General features: G+C 50.9%; 1 protein-coding gene across 3 annotated transcripts in view; it reads right to left on the bottom strand.

Moving 5' to 3' along the window:
- The window catches only part of ZNF423 (zinc finger protein 423), a 346,122-nt gene that overhangs the window by 235,654 nt on the left and 83,279 nt on the right, over nt 1-27,189 (bottom strand). For all 3 annotated transcript variants that reach the window (XM_025268619.3, XM_025268623.3, XM_044931682.2), the window contains one exon: nt 2,916-3,116. In XM_025268619.3, coding sequence (XP_025124404.2) covers nt 2,916-3,116 — 201 coding nt within the window. The remainder of the gene's footprint in view (nt 1-2,915; nt 3,117-27,189) is intronic.

Consider the following 27,189-nt stretch of genomic DNA (forward strand, 5'->3'; position numbering starts at 1 on the left):
TAAACTAACTCAATGTATAAAACAAACTTTTTAAGGTAATAGCTCTGTCTGGAGTGGGTTTCAGAGCCCTTCAGTCAGACAGCCCCAGAGACACCTCTGAGGCCGCAGTTTGAAAAAGTGAAGTCGCTCAGTCGTGTCCGACTCTTTGTGACCCCATGGACTGTAGCCTACCAGGCTCCTCTGTCCATGGGATTTTCCAGGCAATAGTACCGGAATGGATTGCCATTTCCTTCTGCAGGGGATTGTCCCAACCCAGGGATCCAACCTGGGTCTCCTGCATTGTAGACAGACACTTTACCGTTTGAGCCACCAGGGAAGTCCCACCACACAATCTAAGGATGTTTGGAGGCATCCTAGGTAGGGACCTGTTTTGAATAAGTGAAAGTGAAAGTCGCTCAGTCGTGTCTGACTCCCTGTGACCCCATGGACTGTATAGTCCAAGCAATTCTCCAGGCCAGAATACTGGAGTGGGTAGCCTTTCCCTTCTCCAGGGGATCTTCCCAATCCAAGGATCGAACCCGGGTCTCCCGCACTACAGGTGGATTCTCTACAAGCAGAGCCACCAGGGAAGCCCAAGAATACGAGCCTGGGTAGCCTATTCTTCTCCAGGGGATCTTCCTGACCCAGGAATGGAACCAGGGTCTCCTGCACTGCAGGCAGATTCTTTACCAACTGAGCTATCAGGGAAGCCCTGTTTTGAATAATATGCACACAATTCCCAATAGTGTATCCTGTCCCTGAGTAGTCCTAAGAACTGGGGGAAATAACTCCTCACGTCTCTCTTCCATGTTCGGGGGACTTGCCCAGGCTGGGTCACGCCTTTACTGGGTGGTAATGAATTTCTCAGGGATGCTATTAGGCGAGGTTGTTTCCTGTACTCTTTCAAGGAATCTCTGACTCCTGTCCAATGCTCCAGGGTTTGGGGGTATTCCTGGTTCCCATGTCCCAGTGGAGGTCGTTAGTGGGGTCCTGCCAGGAAGCAGGCAGAGGAGCTGGTGGATAAAGATGCATCGATAAAGATGGCTGGAGACCCTGCAAATGGGGCTGCCGTGATTTCAGCCAAAGTCTGAGGCTGTGAAGAAAAGAGGCCGCCACTGGGAAGACAGTCGTGCCCAGGACCAAAGGACAAATAGCTACCATTTAAAATTTCCAATACAGACTCCCACATATAGCCCCAAAGCCTCCCAATCTCCCTTCTCCAGCCAGAAGCAACACCATTCTCAAAAGGGTGGTAACAGATGTAAGAATCTCCTTGATGCTGAAGAACTGGAGGAAGGAACAGCCTGGGTAGTGCCAGGAATGGCACCTCATTCCAAGAGCTACAGACACCCAACAAAGCATCACTCCACGGTGGAACTGAGAAGCCCTGCTTTAACAATAGCATGGGAGCAGTGTGATAGTACATAAAGAGAACAGCTTTTAATTAGAAGATCGATTAGCTGATTGTTTTCAAAATATGTACCAATAGTTCACTCTCTTATAGTTAAGATTTCACTTCAGTTCATAGCTAATCAAGAACTACATCAGCATCGACTGTTGTCTCAAGGAGAATGAGAGTCTGTAGCCCACAATGCTGAGGAGGTCCTGATTCCATCACCAAACTGCTATGTGACCCGGGTTAAGTAATCACCTTTCTGTCTCAGTGCCTCAATATTTTCCCCCAGGAAATAAGACGACTGGAAAAGCCAACCGCATAAATCCCTTCCAATTCTGATTCTGAGCACCTAAGTTGGCCATCTCCTCTGCCAATGATGGAAACATTAACAAATTCCAAAATGACTGGGGTTTGGTTTGCTGATTCCCAAACAGTTCAAAACTTTGAGTCTCTCTGGGTCCATTGTTTTTGATATCGATTCCCTTTAGAGGTTGAGAATGAGGACTTGGCTCATCCAGGGCTGTGTGGGTACAGATGTCACTAGAGGAAAAGTCATAGCAAAGTTCCCCAAACACTTGGCTATCAAACTTCCAAGACAGCCTGACAGGTAGAGGAAATAAGACTTTGAGTCCCAACCTATCTCCTACCAGCAAATTTCCCTCCCCAAACAGGTGTCAGGCCCTCCTTGCAGTATTGGTTGGAGATTTAGGTCCTATCCCCACAAACCAGCACCCAAGGGGCTGCATCAACAATCACAATACAAGGAAGTGTCTCAGGATAGCTATGTAAGGAATACGGATGCTCTGACCTCCTTGCGCAAAGCCTGGAATGATGTCAACCCTAACGGGATAGCATGGCTGCCACACTCCAGGGAATACACATGCCCCCATTCCCCTACCCCTCACACCCTATATACCCCAGACACACGGACACACTTGACTCGTGAAGTCTTAAATTGCTCCTAGAAACTGTGGCCTTGTCCACCTTCTCTGAGGCAGATGGTAAACAGAACACAGGGCCATCGTCAGGTCTAGCAAAAACTGCTCCCAGCCACCCTTCTCCTACCCAGAGAAGCAGAGGCCAAGTGCAGAGGCAGAACTGGGTCCCTTTCTGCAGGCATACTTCTTGGCTTCTGAAATTCTCCTCATCCCATCATTAGCCCTGCCTCAGAGTTCACTCCTTCACGCAGCTTTCCACACTTAAGCTGCTTAACTTTGCACTAATAACCTCTTAATTGCTGGGTTTCCAAAAGGCCTTCCAGAAATCCAGGGTGCAGACCCACCCACTTATGGGTCACGGACCACAGACGGCAGTTTCGGGGAGCAAGGACAGGGTACCTCCACCTAACTCCTGCTTGCCGCAAAGCTGTTGCTTTTATTTTTAATTTTATTGAAGAGGGTACCCAAGACACCACAATAAAATGACATTAACTGTAAAATTACATTATTAATTCTTTAATCTCACTTGAGGTTTCAAGCTGTTGCTATGTCCAATTACCCGTATAACCACCTGTCAGAATCCCAGTGCTATTTAACATTACCTCCAGGACAGCGGTGGGCCCGATGGTCCGTCAGGTCTGCCAGAGACTCAAAGTCCTGCTGACAGTGATCGCAGGTGTAAATTGACTCATCCTCCACGTCTTCATCGTCCTCATTCCTCTCCTCTTGACTTGTCACGCTGTTCCTGTCTTCCAGCGCTCGGCTGGTTTTTCGATCACACTCCGGCTCTCCTTCTAGGCCTCCTGCCAACAGGAAGAATACAGTCCATGTCAGCTGACGGGGTCTGGGGAAAGCACTGTAAAAGAAATCGCCCCGCATTTATGAAGATACATTTAATTACTCTACCTCCCAGGGTCCATTATCCTTGACACCTCTCAGTATATTAATATATGGGTTTTTGTAGCATGTGGTGCCATAATTCTCAGCTAGCTTATTTAATTCTTGGTGCAAATCTTCCAGAGGGATTTCCTGTCATCTTCCCTCTGTGCGTGGATACTGGGGGTCGTGACCCATCAGGGAGGTGAAAATGCCTTAGCATTTTGTCTCCTAAAAACTCAATTCTCTCACACACCTCTCCAGTGTTTTGATCAGCTATTCCTAATGCACAAGCTTTAAGTTTCCCCGAAAGCCCTGTGGTTTAGAGCTGAGAGATCTCTTAGCCAGACTAACCCTCCACACAACATGCCTGTCAATGTGGTGAGAGGCTGGCTCAGTTCTTTGTAAAGATGTCCTGATTCTGGAATCAAAGAAGCGCATGTGTTTACAGGACCAAGGACAGTCAAATCGCTCCTTAAAAGGCACCTGAGCCCTCACTTGCACCCCAGTATCAGCCTAGAGAGTGAGAACCAGCCTTGGAATCATGTGACCAACTTCTTTAAAATAAAATACCAATTCTATGCTTGCTACTGCTGCTGCTACTGCTAAGTCGCTTCAGTCGTGTCCGACTCTGTGCGACCCCATAGACAGCAGCCCACCAGGCTCTGCCGTTCCTGGGATTTTCTAGGCAAGAGTACTGGAGTGGCTTGCCATTGCCTTCTCCGATTCTATGCTTAGCACCATGCAAACCAGTAGATAAACTGTACAGAAAACTGAACTCATGATTAATGATCATGATAACAATGCTTTGGGTTTGCATAGCATTCTGTGCATTTTCAAAGTCACAAATACACACATGTAGCCCCATTTCAGTCTTACACATCCCAGAGCTAAAGAGGGCTCAAGTGATCACCTGGCTCCACTCTGCCACCGCCCCTCCCCTGCAGAGAGGGATAGCTTTGTTATTCCCCTTTCACAGGTAAGGCACCTGGCCTCCAGCCAGGGGGCTGTAACATCCCTAGCCCCCGACAGATGTTGACCTTGACATCCTGACTCCTGCCCCATGCACTTCCCCACAGAGCAGACTCGATCTGAGAGATAAACAGGGCCCAACAAGAACTAGTAAACTGAAGTGCAAAAAAATCCATGGCAAATATTACATACAAAATATATCAGTCATCCCAATAAATGTCAGTGGATTAAAACTGCCCATTAAAATACAGAGACTTGGAACCAAAAATCAAAGTGCCTGTCATCTCTTCCCACAGTCTGTTCTGGGCAACAGATCAACCTGTGCAGAAACTAGGGCTTATTTAAACTAGAGAGAGAAATCTCTACTACATGTAAAGATATTGATGCAAACATATACTTATATGCAGAGGTGTGTGTATGTGTGTGTGCATGTATGTATGTGTGCATGAGTGTGTGTGTATAGTGCCCATAACATCACAGTTACAGAAAAAGCCTTCTGCACACAGCCTTTAAACCCCCAAGGATTGGTCGCCAAAGGAAGATAGAGGAACAAAGCAAAAAATGCATTCGATTTGAGGTAGAAGCCACAGTTCTACAAATATTTCAATTTAGAAATAGATAATGTTATAAGGGCTCCGTTTCTCCCGTCCGCACAGAACGCACACTTCCAAGCACCCGACATCGAGAACCTACAAACACAAATCAGCTCATTGGAGAGCCAGCTGCCGCCTTCCGTGGCGGGGAACGTGGCGTGACACGCCGCTTGGAGCTGCGCGGAGGCAGTAAAAATCAATGTTTCCATTTGTGGCCCATCAAAACATCTCTCTTCTTACCAATTAAGGGATGTACAATTTTTAGGTTCTTTTATTATCAGAACACGCCAACTCCCGGCAATACAAAAATCCCATTAAAAGCCAGGCAGCATATTTATCTCAGGAAATCTGATCTGCTGCTGCAGCGACCGCAAGAAATAGAAAGCAAAGAAATGAGAAATATCATTTGGAGCCTTCAATATTATAAGTCATCACACAGCCATGGTTAAACAGTCAAGCACCCGTCTCTGAAATTCCTAGTTTACAGTCTCTTCCTTTAACAGAAAAAAATGTTCTGAAGGGGGAAAAAAAGAACCATAATTCCCACTTTATCTACTACACCAAGTCTCCAGATAATAAGTTACATTCAGCAGCACGCCGGTGCTACTTTACTTAACACACAGTTTAATAGACAAATTTAAATTATCCCCTTGTTATATTTTTTTTGCCATATTTACTTGGCAGCACTTTCCATAATAGCTCATCTAATCCACAACTGGAACCACAAACATTACAATGCATTTGATCTCTTTAAATCTGGTACATCCTGTTGACTCAGGAGCAGATAAATCAGAATGTCAACTCGTGGGTTTTTATAAGGCAAAAACCCATAAAGTCATCCAAGAGTATAAATCTGTTTTAAGGAACTGTCACCTCCCCGCCGCTGTGTCCTAGATGGGAAGGCAAGGTGGCTGCATGGGAAGGGACAGGAGACGGGAGGTGAGCGACATGGGGACCTCATACACAGCCTGAAGTACTGTTAGAAGCAGGACTTCCCTGGAGACCCAGTCCCCGGGGGCCCCTCTGCTGCGTCAACAGAATCAAGACCTCGAGAGCAGGAAGCCCTCCATCCTGCTCGAAGGTTTACTCTGTAAGGCAATCTCGTGTGACCCAGCCTCTGAGCCTCACAATCGGGAAAAATGGTGTTATTTTTCCAGCTTTCCTCAGAAAACTGAGGCTCTGAGAGGCCACCCAGAGCCACATAAGAGACTGAACCTACAAGTTCTGACGTGGAGTCACTCGCCCTCCTCCGGGCCTGGACCCCAGACGCCCAAGGCCAGGAGACGAGAGCGCTGAGGGTGCCAGTGCCCCTGGGGCACCCTCTGGGTCTCTTCTTTCCAGGCCCACCCTCAGCAGCTGCTCAGAGAGCCCCTGGGGCCATCAGGAGCGGACCTGCCCTGCTCCCCTGGCCCAGCTCTGGCTCCTTGGGGGCAGCCCTGCTGGCCCATGTCCCTCCCTCATCCAGCCAGAGGCCCCCGAGGGTCCTCACTGAGAGCGCACAGGGGACGCAGGGCCCAGCAGCCGCCACCAGCCCTCCGGAGCCCCCACCCCAAGGGCTGCCTCGGGTTTCCATCGTGGAAACCTTGAGCCTAAACTACAGTTGACCCCAGGTCCCTGCAACCACCAGGGCCCCCAAAGCAAGGTCAGTACAGCTCATTTCTCTGCCCATCCCCACCCGGAGCTGAGGACTTCCCAAAAATGGGCCGCTGGGCCTTTCCCTGCAGCCTCACCCAAGTTCTCTAGGGGACAGCCAAGGAAGGCCTAAACTAAACAATTTCCAACAGGGCCCTCTCCCCAGGGCCACGAGCTTGGGACAGAAAACAGAATCGGCACCATGCAGGCCGCCTTTCCGTCCATTGCCAGAGTTCCCGACCTGCCGGGCCACACACTGCACCTCAGCTAACTCACAAGCGGGGTGTTTTCTTGTGCACACACCACCATCTTTCTGCCCAGGGGTCCACCCACAGCAGCGAGCATTACCAGCCGACCTGGTGCCCTATGAACTGGGCACCATCACAAACCATTTTCCAGCTGAGGAAACTGGGACTCTGGGAGATGATGATGCTTCACCAAGGCCACAGGGGCAGATTTCAAAGACAGCTGTTATTGTTGTTGTTCAGTCACTAAGTCACGTTCAACTCTTTGCAACACCATGGACTTTCCAATGAGTCAGTTCTTCACATCAGGTCGCCAAACTATTGGAGCTTCAGCTTCAGCATCAGTCCTTCCAGTGAATATTCAGGGTTGGCTTGATCTCCATGCTATCCAAGAGACTCTCAAGAGTCTTCTCCAGCTGTGCCTGACTCTTAACCACTCCACTACATGGTCTCCCCACAGCATAGCCTCAGTGGAAAAGTGAGTCTCAAGTGTCAAGGAACCGTCCTACCCTCCAAGAGTCACCTGCAGGGTCCTGTTCACGGCCCCCAAGGCCCAGCAAAGGTTCTGGTTGTTTCCAATTGTTTCAACAGCCACATAGACCTTTGTTCCATCCCTTAACTTCAAGTGTATTTAGCCAAGGGCTAACTCTTTACCCACCTCACTCCCCGCGGGCCTGAGTATCAAGGCCACCCAGATCCCCATCATCTGTTCCCGAAGGTCCCCTTTCCTTCCCTGTCAGCACACTTAGCTCCAACTTCTCTCACGGGCTGATTTTTCACTCTCCACCTCCCACGGCAGCTGCACTTGTCCTAGACGGCAGCAACGACTCCCATCCCATGTGCTACTACGGAGGAAGACCTTGCCCTCTCCCATCAAAAAGAGGGACCCGGGGCTTCCCTGGTGACTCAGTGGGCAAGAATCCACCTGCCAATGCAGGGGACATGGCTTCAATCCCTGATCCGGGAAGACCCCACATGCCACGGAACAACTAAGCCCGTGGACTGCAACTACTGAGCCTGTACTCTAGAGCCCAGGAGTCACAATTACCAAAGCCCACGTGCCCTAGAGCCCATGTTCCACAACAAGAGAAGCCCCCGCAATGAGAAGCCCATGCACCTCAACTAGAGACGAGCCCCTACTCGCCGCAACTACAGAAAAGTCCATGCAGCACTTAGCACAGCCGAAAATAAATAAATAAAAGTTAAAAAAAGAAGCAGCGGGATCGATGTCCCCTCCACAATTCCCCTCTGGCCCGGCTGGCCTTGGTGGCTCTTCCAAATGCTAGAATGCCACAGAAACTAGAATGCAGCCTCCCCTGTGTCCCCTGAGAACCCAGCTGCCCTACTATGAGAAGCCGAAGCTTCATGAAGAAAGGGTGGGCGCTCCAGGCTGCCAGCACCCCCTGCCAGTCCCGGAAATGAAGCATCTTGGACACCTAGCCCAGACAAGCCTTCAGAAGGCAGCAGCCCCAAGAGCCACATGACTACAATCATATAACATATAACATAATATATAACATAACATATAACATATAACAACTGTACGAAGTGAAAGCACCAGACAAGCCCAGTCACCCACAGAACTGTGTGCAGTAATAACTGTTGCTTTAGGTCATTGAGTTTGGGGGTACCTTGTGACATAGCCATTGATAGCTGCAACATGTCCCCATAAGCTCATGAGGGCAGGAGCTCTGTCTGTTTCGCTAGGTACTATCTCCCCATCTCCTAGTACAGACACATAGTAGGCACTCAGTAAATGGTGAATGAATGAATGAATTGATTTCAAAGAAACAAGACTCTGAATGTCAATATGGATAGAAGCAAGGGAAGAGGAAGTGGTTACAGGGCTGTTTATTGTGTGGTAAGTATTGAGTTCAACCATATGAAGTTGCCATCTTTGTGGGTCAAAAATGCCAAATATTGGCAATCTCAAATGGTTCAACCTAACATATGATGGGACCAATCTGTTCTGCCAACTTCTTCAAAGCAGGAGGAAGATGGTACACCTACACAGGTTAATCCCTCTACACCACACCAGTCCCTGAGTCCAAGATATGGGCTTGGGGAACCTTCTATGAGCAAAGAGCGGCAGTAACAAAACACTCCATCTTTGCTGCCTATGATGAGAGAATAGTGCATTTCCCCACCCAAGCCAGGTGCTGCCTCCCCTGGCACCCTGAGTGATGATGGTCACCTCAGGTACCTTCTACCTTCGCATCCTCCCATCCCATCATCACAGTAAGCCTATGGGGGAGATACAGTTGATATCTCCCCTCTCCAGAGGGGGAAGCCAAGGCTCAGGACCACACACAAGCACGTACACTGGGAAGGGCAGAGCCTGGAATCGAACTCAGGTCTTCTGCCTATAATCTTGACTCTTAACCACTACACGGGAGGGCAAAAAAGAGAATGCCTGCGAAAGTGCTGAGCATGGGACAGCTGGCTGAGTCCACTGCCAGAAAAAGGGAAAGGGGAGAGGCCCCGGGAGGGGCAGGCTGCCCACAGGCTGCCAGGTCTGGGAACAGGACTTTTCCTACCTTCTCAGCCAGGCTTCTCGAGCTCATGAGTCAGGACTGTCAGGGCCTCAGCGCTCCCCAGGGCCAGCTGAGAGAGGCTCAGCCTGAGAACACCCGTGAGGGTCTCTTCCCTCTGGCCCCAGTCCCTGCCAGCACGAGAGTCAGAAAGAACCTCAGCAACAATGCTGCCTCTTCTCCTTCCTGGGACCGACTGCGGGGAACAACCCACCATCAAGGGTCCTGGGCACCCTGAAAGCCAACCAGGGGCCACTGAGGGTCCCGCCTCAGGGGTCCCAGGGCCGAGGACCCACCCAATGGAGGCGGAAGGCCAGGAGCAGCCCCCACATGCCCAGGATACAGAAACAAGGGAAGACGATGAAAGCCATGAGACACTCCAGAAACTACAATCACACCCGTTCATCTCTGCTCTCCTTCATTCACCTGAGACGCGTTGATTAGGCACCTACTGTGGGTCAGGCATAACAAACATGTATTTGCAACAACATACAGTCTCTTTCATCTCAGTGGCTTCAAAGCCATATAAGGCCTGGCACAGAAAAGATAGTTAATCAACATGAGGTGGGTGAAAGAGTGCCCAGTGAAGAAATGGAATGCCCCAGGGGAGGTATAGGTGGTTAAGTGCTGCAGCCTGGGCTGGGGTCACTCAGCACCCTGGGTTCCAGTCTTAACTCTAGGACCACCCACTTCAGCCCATGAGTGACTCTGACTCCGTCACTTGTCCCATCCAAGGCTGAGTCCCTATGTGTCAACGAGCCTGATCGTGATGGACACGGTCCTCTCCTGCTTCACAAGGTGGAGATGAACGAACGGCCATTGATTTGAGAAGACTTGCGCCTACAGCTACACACAGATACAGGTAAGCCAAGAGCCCTGCAGGGTTCTGAGGAGCTCAGGGGAGGCTGGAGCAGGAGCAGATGGGCAGAGGAAGATGTGGGCAAAACTGCAAGACAAGGGTTCCAGGGAGGGGCAAAGAGGGGTGTGAGGGCCAGGATGGTGCCCCATGAGAGTGGGAGGCGGAGAGTCTTCCCTAGAGGCCAGCCTCCCCATCTCCTACCCGAATCAGACCTGGACAGGAGACCACACCACCCATCTCTGTGGAAATCAGCAGACGGTGAATTCTAGGCATGTCCGGGGCTTGACGAGAAAACCCAACTGCACAGGGAGCACCAGGAGCACAAGTGCAGAGGAATCAGCAGGGCAGAGGCAACCATGCTGTTCCTGCAGAAAGATGGTTATGAAGCAACGACACACACGAGCAGCAGAGAGCTGGAGTCATGTTCCAGGGCCTGATGGGATGATAAAAAAACAACAGAAAGAATTCCAGACTTTGGAGCCAGCATTTCTGGGTTCAAATCCACAGGCATCACTTCATAGCTGGGAGACCTTGGATAAGGCGCTTGCCCTCTGAGAAAAATTTTAATAACGTTACTGTTTTAACGAGATAGTATATACAAAGCCTGGCACCCGGCTCACAAGGAAGCTTGCGAAAACAGTAGCCACAGTTACTGTCTTATTTTGCTGTCATCATTCAAACACAGGCAGCATCACTGCTCAGACAGGAGGGTGGAGACACCATGCCACACGAGACTCTGGAAGGAGACCTCACAGGCTCCTGAGGGTGGAGAATGTCAGGGTACATGCCCCATGGAAGACACAAAAATGTCCAAAAGAATCCACTGCAGCAGGAGAGGGAAGTTCTGGCCTTGAGTCCAGGCTCCCCTGCTCCACGCTGTGTGACCCTGAGTAAATGACAAGCCCACCTCCTCCAGGAAAGAGCGTGACCTCTGCCGAGGGTCTGCCCCGGGGGCAGGCAACGAGTATGTGTTTACAATTCACACGCCCGCTTGTCCTGCGCTCTCCCCCTGTACACCGTTCAGGAGCCTCCAGACAGACTTCACAGTCCAGGCAGGTGTCTACCACTTCCAAAGTGTTTATCCTGGAGCAACATTTTCCTTTAATAGCAAACACAGGCTCCGTCCTAACAGCCCGTTATGTTTCCTACAAACAGTTTCCCCAGCAGCATGTTTCCTGAGGGCCAGCGTGGGAGGAAGCACTTTTGGAACCTGGGCAAGAGGTCAAACCCCTGGCTGAACCTCAGCTCAGGGCTCGGGCCCGGCTTGTAGAGAAGGACACGTCTCCGTGAACACTTTCTCACGCACGCCTGGGCGGGTGGGACGAAGAAATGGAGGAACTGGGCTGGGGCTGGGCAAGGAGCCTGCCAACCCCAATTAGACACTCTGCTTGTGCATCCGCTGCTGGCCCCAAATTCCACAAGGCAGCCACTATTTATCTTCAGGTTTAAAATATTTGCAGTGCAGGCAGCAGGGTAACATTTAACACTCAGCCTAAAGGGTCCCCTTGACAGCAGAGCTGTAGGCAAATATTTTAACACATAATTTGCTGTCCAAGTTCCACTTCTTAAATAAGGAAGCAACTTCCACAGGCTGTCTTAGGGATTCGGGGGGAGTGCCTATCACTCCCTTCTCAGTGTTGATGGCTCTGCGGATGGGCTTTCAAAGCCACGGTCAGTCAGACACTGAACCTGAGGCTGCACCACACAAGCCTTGCCAGAATGGTCCATCCTGGCTGATGATGCCAGATTGGGTACAGGGCCCCCCTCTCCACAGGCCTGTAGTTGACCAGGAAAATGACAAGAACCTTCCAGAGAACGTCTCTCTAGTGGACAGGAATTCTAGAAGCCAAGGCCAAAGTGTGATGGCAAAATGTAATAGCACTCACTTTTGTCAGACCAGGCCTTCCGATTAATTTGCATCCTTCACCCCTTGACCCATGTCCCCATAAGGGAGATATAGCATTAGACCTTTTTTATAGAGGGCAAAACCAAGGCTCAGATGGCTCAGACAGCTCACTCTGTCACTCAGATTATGAGTGGGCCTAAGCTCACAACTCCAAGGCCCCCACCTTTACACAAACGAGTAAAATGGGCTGAGGGAGTCTACGGGGAGACTATACACCCACCCAAGGAGGTGGTCCCTGCTCAAATCATCTACAGAATCACCATACAGAAAAGTGAGGCTCAGTACAGACATTACTTGTTCTTTTTTAAAAGAAAAACAATTAAGAAATCCATATTTTTTGTGACGTTTCTGGACTTTTGAATGTTGACTTCAAATTTTAAGAAATCAGGTGTGGACGAAACAATAGGCCTTGGAGGGCTGGAGGTAACCTGGGTGGGGGCGGTGGGGGGGGTCTTTGCCATGGGACACACCCAGCAAGAGTCTCTGGGGCCCCTTACCCAGACAGGCAGTTTAGCTGTGCAATAATGAAAGTGCCCCTTTCTTTGGAGATTTAGGGCTGGGTTCAAGTTCCTCCCTGCATGACTCTGGTTGCTTATACTTCTAGACCTTGGTTTCCTTGCCTAAAAATGAAGAAGATATCACTCCCTGAGGTTCTGATTGGAAAAGCTTCCTCTGAGGACTGTCATTCAGGTGACCTTGCCCCAGGTCTCTGCCACCCAAGCCATGGTGAGCAATAAGGTCCCCCCAGACTGGAGCCATTATCAGACACAAATCCTCCACATCTCAGTCAGTCAACAAACATTCTTCTGAGCACCTACTATGTGCTAGCCACTGCTCCAGGCACGGTAGATACACCAAAGAACAAAGCGAAGTTGCTCATGCTACTGAGGCTGACATTGGTTACGAGCACCTTGCCGTGTGTGGGCACATCCTGCTGAACAAAAGCATGATTCTCCCCTCCCAAGTGCCTAGCTCAAGCCATAAAGGCAGAGAGAGATGGCAGCTTTCTCCGCGCCCGGCTCCCAACTACGATGGGTAACGAAGGAGCGGAAAGAAAAGATGATGGATGGGAGGGAGGGAAAGCGGGAGGAGGGGAGAGAAGCAAACACCCCCACCAAAAAGGAAAAAAAAAAATTATATTTTTCTAGTCAGTCCTGAACAGTGTCGCTCCTCCGAGCCTCACAATCTTAATAAAACTGATCTCGCCGCATGCAGTAATGAAGAACAGTCGGACAAAGCCACCCTGGAACCATGAAAATTGTACACTGTTACCGCCTTGTGACCTCCTGAGGCTGTGACCACACTGCCCTCTCCTTGCTGTCATGTTTTGTCTCCAACGGCCGCTGGGAAGGAGAAGATGGAGAAGCGAACCAGAGGTAGGCAGGGGAGGGCAGCTGTGGGGCGGCGTGGAGAGCTCGATAAATCCAGCTAATCTGTGGCCAGCGCTGAGGCCTGGCGCTCCTAATTGCCCCTGGTCCAGGAGCAGCACTCAGGGTGAGGATGCTGGGGCGCAAATCACCCCCAGAGGGCCATGGCAGAAAGAGGAGTCCTGTGGGGGTGGAGAAGGGGGCCGGGGACCAAAGCATACCCACAGGCAGGGCTGAGTAAGAGTGGCTCAGGGCCAAAGGCGAACGCAAACAGTGCAGATGAAGGCCACAGTCCCCAGCCCATGCCAGGGTCGCTCGGGACACCGGCAGGTCCCACCCTCTCTGGCCTCATGGCTCCATCTGCCCATGAAGGCATGGGCCATGGAGCAGCTACTTTTAAAGCAGGGCACCTTAGTGACTCCTTGCTGGACCAGGGGCAGGCCCAAGGGCAGAATGCCAAGGGTCACCTCCACACCAAGGAAGCCCTCCTCTGCTGTGGACCCTGGGGTACCACTGAGCAAGAAGTGGGCAAAAGTCCACCCTCACAACTCCTCTTCACTGCCCAGGGCTCAGCCCAAGGAATCTTCACCCCACAGGGTTGGCCCCACATGGCGTTCTGGGTGCTCGCCAGGCACCCCCTTTTCTCGCTCTTACCATAGCAGCCCTGGTCCTTCTCTCAGAGAACATCCCACTGTCCGAGTGCCAGTGAGCCGGCTCCGTGCAGGCAGGATCAGCATCGGTTTTGCTCATCCGGCTCCCTTCCCCCACCGAGCCCTCAGTATAGAGCCTGGCACACAACAGGTGCTCAATAAATGTCTGTGAGCCCAGCAGTTTGAAACGGCCCTTCCCGCCCTAGCACTTAAAGGTCCAGCCATAGGTCTGGACATCTCTGGGCAATCTGGAGACAGTGGGAACAAAGACAGGAAGCCGGCCCAGGGCTCTGGGAGTGGGAAGGACTCGCTGCCCTTGGTCCTCAGGAGCCGCTGCTGGAACCCTCCAGCCCAGGGTCTCCCGGTCCAGCCGCCTCCCGCACCCAGGGCCTGGGAGGCCAGGAGCCCAGGAGCCTCCAGCCACAGCGGAGAAGCTGTGCAGAGCCTTTAAAAATTAGCAGTCGCCGGGGCATGGAGACAGCCTGGTGTGTGGTGCGTCCCGGGGAACACTGAAGTGGCGTCTGGAGAGAAGGGAGCATGTCTGATGGAGTGGTTTCACCGCGTTGTGGCTGCTAAGGGAGAAGCCGGGGGCCAGGGGGGGCCACAGCCAGCTCCCCAAAAGCGGCTTCCACAGAGCGCCCCCACCCCGCCGGAGCGCGGAGGCCCCGCCCCCTGCAAGACCCTTCACTCCACTTCACTGCATCTGCCCGCGCTAGCCCGCCTGCTTTCTGCCCACTTCCCTCCAGCCTCCGGGAGGGTGCCCAGTCCCACAAGTGGACTCTGAGGCATCCCGGAAGCCTCCAGAAATCTAGACCTGTGCGCAGCTGACAGGACAAAGCCAACAGCCTACACAGAGCATTGGAGGGACTTCAGAGAAAGCCCCGCCATCCCTCAGGCGGGAGCCCCCTCCCCGGGGATGGATTTAAGCGGCGAGTGGGCCGGATCTACACCCGCCAATCAGAGCAAGGGCTGCATGGAGCCCAGGAGGAGCGCAGACCTGGAGAGGATTAGCCACAGATCAAAGGTCAAGTGGGCAGCGCAAAGGAAACTTCCAGACCCACCCCAGGGGTCCGGTGGCCTCCTCGGATGGCCAATATCCGCGTGATCTATATGCGCACGCACATCCACACTCCGCACGGCCACCACCCCCGGCTCATCCTCAAACCGTCACTTAACTCGGATTTCAAACTGCTCGCGATGTTCTTTAGTCAACATGAAGCAGAAACCTTTTATTAAATGCTGCTAATTTTTTATTGATCACACTGTGAATCATTTCATTTTCCATTACCACAAACGTCTCCTTTCAGCGCTCCACGATTACGCTTCTTTATTCAGTCTCAAGCAACCTGTCACTTTTAATCAGGTTGCTGGTTTCAGTATTGCTCAAAAATTAGAAAGTGGGATCTCTGTATCATGACTGCTTTTGTTTAAAAAAAAAAAAAAAAAAAAGGTTTCCATACAGGAAGGGTTATTATACTTGGAATAAATATCCATGAGTCAAATTCAAATGAAATTCCTCCCTGACTCTAACCAATTTTAGCATTTGCTTTTATAATTTTTTTAGGTTTATTTTCACGGAAAGACTATTCATAATTATTGCTCGTACTCTCCCCAAACACTTATGTTACTAAAGTGTGAAATGTCTTCTAACACAAAGACAGATCTCTGGGAAGTAATTACAGAAATGCATTCAGGGGCAATAATTCTATATTAGCTGTCAGCAGCAGACATCCTCTGAAAGGCACTTGTTATGAAGGAATTATTTGTGTAACCATTGAAGGCATGGCAGGCAAGCCCACACTGAAAGGCTGCGCCCGACCAGAAGCTTGGGCTCCCTCATCAAGGGTCAAATTAAGTTTAAATCATTACCTTGAAGCCAAGCAAACGCGTACCTGACTGTCTATTGTGGAGACGTTTTTTGAGACGCACTCAAGCGCAACGTGGTCTTCCCAGACCCAGCGTGGTGCAATTACCCTGAGTCTCAAAAGGATTCTGCCAGGAGCCTGTCACAATAGGGAGAGAGGAGGTGGCAGGGTGTCTGTTAAATGCTAACTCATGTCACCAAACAGAATTCTCAAGAATTATAAATTGCCCAGTGCCTCACAGCTGACCCCCTCACGTTAAGAAGAGCCCAGAATATTATCAGGAAAGTGTAAGAATTTGCATCGAAGGCAGGAAAGGACTCTCTGTGGGGAGTCCACAGGGATGAAGCTGAGGACAAGGACCCAGTGGAGTATCTCCTCCCACCACTGAAGTTACAACTGGGGTCTGGGTGGCGAACGCAGATCCCTCTAGGGTGGAGAAGTAAGGAGGGCTCATGGATGCAGCATTGGAGGGGACCAAGGAGGAGCCTACACTGTTGTTTGGGCTTTACCCCCAACTCTTGGCATGACCTTGGGCCAGTCCAGTCACCTCCCTTCTCTGAGCCTCAGTTTCCCCATCTGTAACACCATCCTGCATCAACACTGTGTGGAGCGTATTAACTGAGTGACTAGAAACAAAGAAGCTGCAGCCTTACCCCCGTCCTGTTCAGGGCCTGGTTCTCCCACCTGTGAAATGGCGAGACTGAGCCTGGAGCCACTGAAGGAGCCACCTGACCTCTGAGTGTGGGGATAAAGAGTGGGGAGGAGAGCAGAGTGTCTTCCCAGTTTGCTGGGTCCCACAGACACCTCGGGGGATTGCTGAGACCCTGGAATCTCAGCTTCCCCATCTTTAAAAAGGAAACACTGAAGATCACTGCCCTGGGCTGTGCTCAGAAATCAAAGTGTGAAATACAAACCGAGGCTTCTTCAATCTGCTTGCCCACTGTCGCTGCCAAAGAGACAGGTGCTTTCTAAGAAAACTCAGGACAAAAGGCAAAGGAACTACCTTCCCCTAACACCATGGGGCCAAGCTACCCTGGGCAGTGCCGACAGTTAGCTCTCCTGCCCCCAGCCATAGCACCCTGATCTTCCATGGGGCCAACCCTCCCTAACTCCCACTCTGAGGCTCACTTGGGGCTGGCCTCGCCTCCAAGCTCCATCCAGGGATGGACGTGTGACCCAAGTGGGGCTACTGAGACACAGTTCAAGACATTTTCTGGAACCACTGGGAGAGCAGTTACCTGCAGTGTTAGAATGGGGGCAAGCAGAGCTGAGAGATGGAGAGAGAGGGAGCAAATGGTGTTTGAGACATGCCCTGTGACCCAGTCATTTCACATCAAGGTTTTACCTGCTAGAAAACTGTACCTGAGAGTTAACTGTGAGAATATCCACCCCAGAATTCTTTGTAATAGCCACACACACACACAAACACACACAAAATCAGACCACATCTACATTTCCATGAATAAGAGATGAATAGATAAACAGTGGTACATTCACAGAGTGGACACCATGCAGCAATTAAAACCAATAAAACAGAGCTACACATATCAACAAGGATTAATCTCCCAAACATAACAGAGACAGAGATAGAACGCAAGTTGCAAAAGATAAACTGTGGTGATACGATAAAATACGACATTTTAGAATATCTATAGAACATTTACAGAACATCTAAAACATGTATAGCAATAGTATCAATATACCATCCATATGTTTTTCAAGAAGAAAGACAAATACAGAAATGATAAATGCCAGGCCCTGGGGGGAGAAAGAGAAAGATGACTGGGGGCTTCACTGGGTGAACAGAGCTCAGTTTCTCTTGCTGAAGGGTACTTGAGTGGTCATTATTCTCTTTTATGTATCTGAACTATTTCATGATAGAAAAAACTATCGTTGAGCCACTAAAAATGTTTAAAAGAGGAGATAGTGAATGAATTGGGGAGTCACAAGGAAGCACTGAGAAGCCTTCAGAGAAAGGACAGGAAAGCCCAGTTTTTTAGAATTTAAGACTCAAGGTACTGTTCCAAGGCCACGTGGTAAATTGGTGGCAGAGCCAGGGCTAGTCCTCAGGTCCCCAGATTCTACCTCATCCCTGGGCTCCGCCCCCTTCATCCAATGTGACAGGGGTGGAGAGGGAGGAGAGAAAGGAGTTTCTGGCTTGAGAAAATAAATGGTACCCCACGACTTGGTACCGGAGCAGGAATTTCTGTTTTGTTCGCTGCAGAATCCCCAGCAATTAGAACAGTGTCTGGCACATATTAGGTATACACAGTAACAACCATATGTGCCAGATGGATGGATAAATGGATGAATACAAACTGAGATGAACCGAAGTCATGTACATCCACTCCTTAGAGCAGATCCTCCTGGACAGAATCCCTTTGCTGTACCACACCACGGCAATCGTTTTTAAGCAAATGCTGATTTTCCATCTTCGTGTCTTAAAAAAAAAAAATCAATGCTTCAACTCTGACTTCTCACCAATTTTCTGACCCTCCCGTGGGCAGGCTGAGATTGTGAGTCACGGCTGAGTCTGGAAAACCACCTTGGAGAGATGAGAATGAAAACCAGTCTAATTTAAGGAGGAGCCAGGTACTGCCTAAAATGCATCCCTTCCCCACCCCCCCTTCCATGAATGCACATTGAATGGAAAAAATTACTCAAACTCTCTCTGCTGGAGAGCGTCTGATGGCTGGGCCGACCAAAAGGAACCGGTTGCTAAGAAATCACACCGGGCGACGTCAGATGATCACTTGCTACAGGCAAGATATGGCCAGGGTCACAGTCCAAAACAGTTTCTGGAAATCTTTCCAGCAAAAATCCCCTTTTCTGCACAGGGAGGGCAGGAAAAGGAGCCATCTTGTTGGGGACCTTTTGTGACACCTACCCTATGAGGTACGGACTTGGCGGCCTCAGTTACAGATAAGGAAACGGAGACACAGAGAGGGCGAGGTCACACAGCCAGAGGGTGACAGAGCAGGGATCCCAGTTTCCAAGAAGCTCCTGCTGAGCACAGACCTGCTTCCCAGCATGCCGGGTCTGGGCTCCTCTGGGTTCACTCCTCTGGTGCACAAATTGCTGAACACAGAAGCCCAAGCCACTTGCTCCAACACCACGCTCCGAGATGCCATCCCATCTCCGCCACATTAAATAAAGAGACGAGGACTTCCCTGGTGATCCAGTGGTAAAGAATCCACCTGCCAGGGCAGGAGACCCGAGTTGAATCCCTGGTCCAGGAAGATCCCACATGCCAAAGGGCAACTAAGCCCATGCGCCACGACTACTGAGTCCGAATTCTAGAGCCTGTGCTCTGAAAGAAGAGAAGCCACTGCAGTGAGAAGCCCGGGGACCGCAACTAGAGAATAGCCCCACTCGCCACAACTAGAGAGAGCAGGAGCGCAGCAACAAAGACCCAGAGCAGCGAAGAATAAATACATAAAATTAACTTTAAAATAAATAAAGAGATGAGGCAGGTGCAATGTCACCTCCTTCCCAAGCCAAGGTACTACCCCAGAAGGGCAGCCAGTAGCAACAAGATCCACTAAAGGCAGGGGGCCCAGGGACTGAGGTCCCATGGGAGACCCCAACTACAAAGGGCACAGGGGCCCCGGGTGGAGGCAAGAAAGACTGAGGCCGGCCCAGAAATGCCCAAGCTGGGTGCTCTGCCCGTATTTCCAATAGAAATCCACAGTGCCTGCCCGGGGGACTGATGCTGGCCACGGGTCAGACCAGCCAGTGGTCCCACCTACCTTTCTCCCTGGGTCTGTTTCTATGTTTCTGAATATCTTTCTTTTCCACAAAATGAGCTTTTACTATTATCTCTGAGCACAAAAATAACTGCGATGAGGGTCACACAGAAAAGTACAAGGAAAATAGTAAAAATCACCTGAAATCTCACACACAGACGTTTGCACTGTGACCACTTTGATGAACAAGATTGTGTATTTCCGTACTCACGCAGCAATCATTTTATAAGAGTGGGATCTTGAGCCAAACACCCACTTGGAACCTTTTTGCACTTTGTGCCGAGATCCTCTCTTCCAGGGACCACTTCTTTGAATCTGCCTCTACAGCTTCGTCTAGAGGGAAATCTCACAGTCCCCAGCTTCTCGTTACGTGGAAACAGGTCCCGGTAAAGAAGTGGGGAGAGGTGGGCTTATTTTGTCTTGGGAAATTTCCTTGCTCTGAAAATGGGTTTAGCCTGAACTCTTCGGGTTAACAGCAGAGTTTCTGGAGATGCGGGTCAAAGGGCCACCTGGGCCAGCATCGCCTGGAGGGGGATCCCAGATGATATACCAGCCACCCCTCTCTGAATATGAGGCCTGGAAATCTGTGCTTAACAAGCCTCTGTATGCCGCCCCTAGATACTGTCCTAATGTCTTTTAAATAGAATGGAAGTAATATTGATTCGCTAACACAGTCTTTCAATCACCACACTAGACCAAAGGCTGACCATGACTCTTAAGAAAAAGAACTTGCTTCGTGCACCAACACTGAGGCTGAGAGTCAGGGGTGCTCCCAGCACCCAGCCCTCCTCTCTCCTCACCATCTAGGCCCACCACTACCCGCCGTACCTGTGCAGAGGAGAGAGGCTGTGCGCTGGCGAGTTTGGGCAGCTGACCTTGAAAGGAACGACGCCCTCAGCCTGTAAGCCTGTGTTGTGGCCCACGAGCCCCGTCTCTGGGTGTCACTCATATGTGTGCCCACACATACACACTCGTACACACTGACCATCACACTCCTGCCCAGGAGGGGTGGAGTTGGCGCCTCTTCCTACACCCACTGATCCCAGGGAAAGTCTAGGAAATTCCCGTTCTGGGAATTCTCAGTTGGCGGCTTCCTTTCTTCTCTTTACCAAATAGAAAGAGGAGATTTTTCCCTTCCTCGTCACGAAATCAGGATGCTTCCTGGGTTTCGTCACTAATGGCTAAGCATGGGACCCAAGTCATTCCCACCCTCCAAAGGCCAAGCCACAAGGGCTTCCAGGAAGGCCCCCATTCTTCTGCCCTTGGAGGAGCCCAGGTGGGGAAGTGAGCTGGATGCTTCTGGGAAACAGGCCCCCTGGGAGACACCTTCCCCTCTGTCTGCCAGCTGCCGGCTCTGAATCACAGAAGACGGTCACAGGAAGGAGGGTCAAGGCCCCCAGGGTGGCCTCATACTTCTTTCCAGAAGAGAGACACAGGGGCATTTAAGACACATCCACTTATTTCCAAAACACTTACCAAGATCCACGACACGCCAGGGACTGTCCTAGGACACAGCGGGAACGGAGGCGGGCAGACCCTCTTGGGGAGTTTACCCTCTCATCAGGGAGAAAGACAGCAGATACACAGAGAAACAAAGTCAGGACTTTGAAGGAAATAAAACAGGTGATGGGGCAGGGACTAGAGGAGGCCAGTTTTAGCCAGGGTGGCAGCGAGGGCCCCTCTGCAGGGGACATGAGCTGAGCTCTGGAGGACCAGAAGGAACCAGCCCATCGACACGTGGAAAAGGGCAAGGAGAGTGAGCACCAAGGATTCTGATGAAGCATCGGGTCCATTTCAAGAAGCAAGAGGACGTCAGTGGACCTACAGTGGAAGCAGGCAGCTCAGCGTTGGGCCTGAGGAAGGCACAGGACAGCCATCAAATCCTAACTCAGACCAAGACTGGAGGGAGCCCAGAGTCAGTGTGAGTCCCTTGATTCAAAGCAAACGTGAGAAATCCAGAGTGGATTCAGATTGAATGAAGGTGATCGTGTACAAATTCAAGATCCTGTGAGAGCCTCTGGACTTTAATTCAACGTGGTCAGATGTTACTGACGAGCACTTCAAACATCAGAGGGCCATGTCAACAGCATGCAAAGTGCCATGGCTGGGACACAGGCTATGAGGTCAGATCTGAGTTTGAATCCCACCACTGCCAGACAAGTCTTCGGATTTATCAAAGATGAAATCATTAATATATTCAAAACCATGCTGGTTCTTCCAAGTGTCAGACCCTGCACACATGGCCTCTGCTTACCAACACAAAGACAGAATGGGCCTCAACAGCCCAACTGTGCCAGACAGGAGGGTGGAGGGGGGTGCCCAACCTTGAGCTTTTCAACCACTGACTCAGCCCCGGAAAGATAAAAGTGCCAAGGTGCCACCCAAGAAGGGCAGTGAACAGGCTTCTGCCCCTCCTCAAGGGCAAGGGTCTTCGCCGAGACCCCACAGCAAGGAGGGAGCAAATTAAGAGCAGCAGGCTCATTGTGGGACTCCTTGTCTTGCCCCCTCAAGCGATCCTAGCCCATATCAGGATGCTCGCCTCCACATCGGGCACCTGGAGAAGAAAGGTGGACTGTGTGACAGTGTCAGCCCCCCTGCCCACGATTCATTAGCCCAGGAATCTAACAACTGGGGCCATGGTGGGGGTGATCTAGCCCAGGAAAGCCTTTAAAACAGATGACCTGGTGCATCACCCAGCGTCCACCCAGCCAACAACTGCACACGTGGGGGACCACATCACTGGCCCCTCCTGACCCTGCCCTACTGGGCTCGGGCCTGGTGGGCATCCAGCAGCCCTGAATCAGGAGCTGCAATGCTTGCTCCTGTCCACACAGCTTGTGCTGGCCGTCTCAGTACCTGCACCAGCTGCTTGACAGATCCAAGGGCCTGGGAGTCCCCGCTAGAACCAGTCCCCACTCTGACAGTGGCACCATCATCAGAGAACTCTAGCCAGGGATATCAATCCAAGCATCTCATCCTTTAAAAAAAAAGAGGGGGGGAAGCAGAGCAGGAAAGCTGTCCCCAGACCACTCAAGGGGAGAATACAGAAGAGCAGGCTTATTCTGGGAGATCACAAGGCACAGAACCTGAGCCCGTGGGGCTGACCAGGGGGAGAAAGAAACCGGCACTGGTTCATCGCGAGGACTGGGAGCATGGGCTTGACCTTCAACAAGCTGGAGATGTACCCCGCTTCATAGCTCATAAGCTGTGTGACCACAGGCTAATTATTTAACCTCTCTGAACCTCCCTGTCCAACAAGACAATGACACGGCACCCCTCACCCCTCACCCTATCTACTTTTAGTTCATGGTTACTCACTCAAACTAAGTAAACTAAACAGGTTCACTTAGTAAGCGCTCAATACACATGACGGCTGGGGCTGCCACTAGGCTCTAGGCTGCTTTGTAAGGAGGTGAGCCTCCCATTCCTGGAGGCATTCAAGCAGAGCCCGGAAGAAAACATGCTGGGGACAACTGACAGCAAGAGGGGCTTATATGATGGGAGCTTCCGGGCTCCCCCCCATACCAAGAGCTGCTGGATCTGCCCTCTGCTGGGTGCCTGGGTGGCGGCGGGGAGCGCAGTAGCTCCCAACACTGCTGGACGGCCAAGGACAGACGTGGTCTCTGAGGCCGGACACGTGTGCCTGGAATTCGGAGAGCTGCCTTGATTTCGAAGTCACTCGAGATTTATTAACTACCACAAAGCGCAGCCCCTACAATGCTTAATGAGAAACGTAATCATTATGGGGGGCTGGGGCCAGGCAGGCAGGGGTTGCAAGGGAAGAAAAAACTTTTTTGCCAACATTGTGAGTTGAGTGCCAGGCGAAATGGACTGAAATCCTCCCTCAAAGGCCCCCCTGGGCAGGGCACTTCCTGCAGACAATTGGAACTCAGCCTGTTGGGCTCGACTTCCTTTGTGTTAACTAATTTCTGACTCGGGGTTTTTGGCTATTTATTTCTAGAACAATACCGCCCACTGCAACAGCCGTCCAGTGCGGCAATCTTCTTGGCGGCGGGGACAGTGTGGTCTCCGCTGCTTTGCTCCGAGGTGGGGGGTGAGGGGTGTGAAAAGTCATCTCAAAGAGGTGGGGGAAAGTGGTCAAGCCTTGTCCTCCCCGAGTGTAAAGTTCATTCTCAGCTCTCTAGGGCCAGAATGTAAGAAAGGATCCCAGAGGGGTCTTGCAGCCCCAAGATGTCAGGACAGGCCAGAGACAATGGGGGGAAAAAGAAAGTCCAGCCCCCTGGAAGGACCTCTTCCTCCATTCGGTAATTAACCGAGGTTCCCAGAACCTTTCCGCCAGCAAGCAAGGCACTCGCAGTCTTTTCCCTTTCTGTAATCTTTTTCTAATTTGCGTTGCCGCTTCCTGCTTCCTCCAAGCCACCTTAATTGGAAACTCTTTCGTTCACACGGAAAGTTCCTCTCTGCTCTCTGAGGACACCTATCGAGGGTGGAACCAGGCTCTTCATAAAAATTCTTAGCAGACGTGGCTAATAATGACCCTCTTGCGCTAATGAAAAAAACACACACATGCACACATTGTGACTGCTGTAATTAAGCCTGTGACGAGTTGAGTTGGAGGGAAATTAGATTTATTTACATGCTGCTCTGTTGCTGATGAAGCACTAGCTATCCGGAAGACTTCTAATTAACCCTCGTTTAGAGGCTGTGCTCTCTGTGCCTCCTTCCCTCTCCACACCCTTTAGTAAATTGCATTTGGTTAAAAATAATAATAATAATAATTAGCCATTCTTAAGAGTTCATTCTCTCCCGTAACTCTCTTTGATCCTCGAGCTGTGTTGCCCAGATGCTGACAGTAATAAAATGCCTGCAAGATTTCAGTGCTGGGCTGTAGTCACCTCAATTTATCAGGCAACGAGTGTTACAGGAGAGCCTGCACCCAGCCAGGTCCTGTCTGGGTACCCCGTGGATCAGAAGTGGAGCCAGAGACAGGCCTGCCTCGGAAGAGGTTAGGAGGATCGCAAAGGAGGAACCCGGGGAACATTTGAGGTGGAAGAAACAGTGAGGCTAAGAGTGGGTAAGGGAGGGAAGAAGTGGATGCAGCATTTAAGCAAGGTCCAGGCAGAGTCCACAGAGGCGGCTGGAGGATTTGCAGACTAGACCTGCAGCCTATAGCTGACGGCTCCCTCTGCCTTGTGTGGTATGGGCAGCTGTGTGTGGGAAGGTAAGAGGCCGGAAACGCCAGGGCTAGAAGCACGCAGGTCCAGGACGAGGCATGCACGTCTGCAAGGCCTAGGTTCTCAGACCCTGGTTTCCAGGAATCCGCTTGCATCAGACAAGGGCATCCACCACCATTACCAGAGTCCCTCAGGTCCAAGAGGCCACCAAATGCCTGACACCTATGAACTCAGTGGTAGCTTTCTTGGGAGGAGGGAGAATCACTGAATTAGACATACTCATGGATATTAATCGGAGAAGGCAATGGCACCCCACTCCAGTACTCTTGCCTGGAAAATCCCATGGACAGAGGAGCCTGGTAGGCTGCAGCCCATGGGGTCATGAAGAGTCGGACACGACTGAGCGACTTCACTTTCATTTTTCACTTTCATGCATTGGAGAAGGAAATGGCAACCCACTCCAGTGTTCTTGCCTGGAGAATCCCAGGGACGGGGGAGCCTGGTGGGCTGCTGTCTATGGGGTCGCACAGAGTCGGACACAACTGAAGTGACTTAGCAGCAGCAGCAGCATGGATATTAATATGCCCCTCCAACTTCAGAAATGTTAGACAATGATAAAATGCACGTCTTAGAATCAAAGCATTTTGATAATCAAGTGTTCAGAAGACAGCCTTGCAGGAGGCCAGATCCTACCTGAAATAAGCAGAAGTAGGCAAGCTCCCTACTCCCCACCCCCATACCCCACCAATGGCCAAGGCAAGTCACAGCCGTCTCTGGGTACAGCCATATCCCAGGGTCATCTTCCCCTCCAGCTGTATAACCCTGCCCATCTCTTCGGAGACCACTTCATCCACCTCAGAGACTACTTCATCCAACCCAGCTGTTACCTGGTCAACACCACGCCCTCAGGCATCCCTCCTGAGAGCTTTCCAGGGCCAGCTGGCACACCTCCAGGGAAAGGAGGTGGTTGGGGCAGTCACCACCTCCCAGGGCACTGCCGGGCAATGGAATGTGATGATGGAGGGAAGGGGGCACGGATGGGTTGGGAACACAGGGACAACATCCATCCTGAGTTTGGATACTTGTGAGCACCTCTGACAGATGGGGAGTGGTGGGGGCAGGCATGAACGTGCTTCGGAGCCCTCATCCATGTAGCTGTTCAGTTTCTCAAGTTTTCTTCTAAAGCATATGAGACCTGCCTTCCCTGGTGATCCAATGGCTAAGACTCTGGGCTCCCAATGCAGAGGGCCCGGGTTCGATCCCTGGTTGGGGAACTAGATTCTACATGCCATAACTAAGACCTGGCACAATCAAACAGACAAAAATAAGTAAGTAAATATTTTTAAAATAAACTTTAAAAAACATTGAGACTTTTTAAAAGCCTAAGTCCAGCCAAAAGACAGCACAGCTCTAGGCTCCAGAGTAAGATAGAGGACAATTCTCATTCCATGTCGCCAACACACAACAAAATTATCTTGTGCTTGGGTATTTTGTTTTTCTTCTCTAAAGTATTTGCCATACTGTACAATGACCGTTATTTCTTTCCTCTTAGACTGTGTAACAACAGGCAAGGGGCACATGGCCTGTTGAGGGACCAAATCCAGCCCCTCAGCATCCTCAGTGCCAAAGACAAAACCGACTCCCCATCAATAGGGTCAACAAACAAGGCCAAGAATTTCTAGTCTCAAAAATCACATTTTCCTTGAAGGGTTTGTGATGCTTACCATTCACTCAGCTTACTGACTTGCTACATTAACACCTCCCACATTCTCCTTCTATTTACCCTCAGGAGTTCATGAATTTGCAGCCAAGGGAGCCTTTATGAGATGTTCACGCACTCACTGTCACCATGCCGGCTCCATAAGTGTCTGTGAAATGAACAGCTCCAGCTCCTGGTCAGAGGATGGCTTTGTCATCCACCTGCTTGAGCTAAGTTTCTAGGACATGAGGAAGCCCTACATGCTGAGGATTGCATGGCCCACATCAAAAGCTGAGTGAGTGAGTGAAAGGTGCTCAGTCGTGTCTGACTCTTTGTGACCCCATGGACTATAGAGTCCATGGAATTCTCCAGGCCAGAATACTGAACTGGGTAGCCATTCCTTTCTGCAGGGGATCTGTTCAACCCAGGGATCGAACCCAGGTCTCCCGCATTGCAGGCAGATTCTATACCAGCTGAGCCACCAGGGAAGCCCAGGAATACTGGAGTGGGCAGCCTATCCCTTCTCCAGCAGATCTTCCTGACCCAGGAATCGAACTGGGGTCTCCTGCATTGCAGGCGGATTCTTTACCAGCTGAGCTACCAAGGAAGCCCACTGTTTAATTAACCATTATTTTTAAATCACCTTAGCCCAAACCCATAGAACTCATGCCTGTAAATTCTAGAACTCAACACAGTTCTGCAAGTTATGACTCTTGGGAACTCAAACCAAGCCAGACGTGTGACCACCTGCCTCAGAGTCCCTCCTTGGAGGGAGTGTTGAGGAGCCTGACACAGCAGGA

The sequence above is a fragment of the Bubalus bubalis genome, chromosome 18 (assembly GCF_019923935.1).
Source record: "Bubalus bubalis isolate 160015118507 breed Murrah chromosome 18, NDDB_SH_1, whole genome shotgun sequence".
NCBI classification, from domain to species: Eukaryota; Metazoa; Chordata; class Mammalia; order Artiodactyla; family Bovidae; genus Bubalus; species Bubalus bubalis.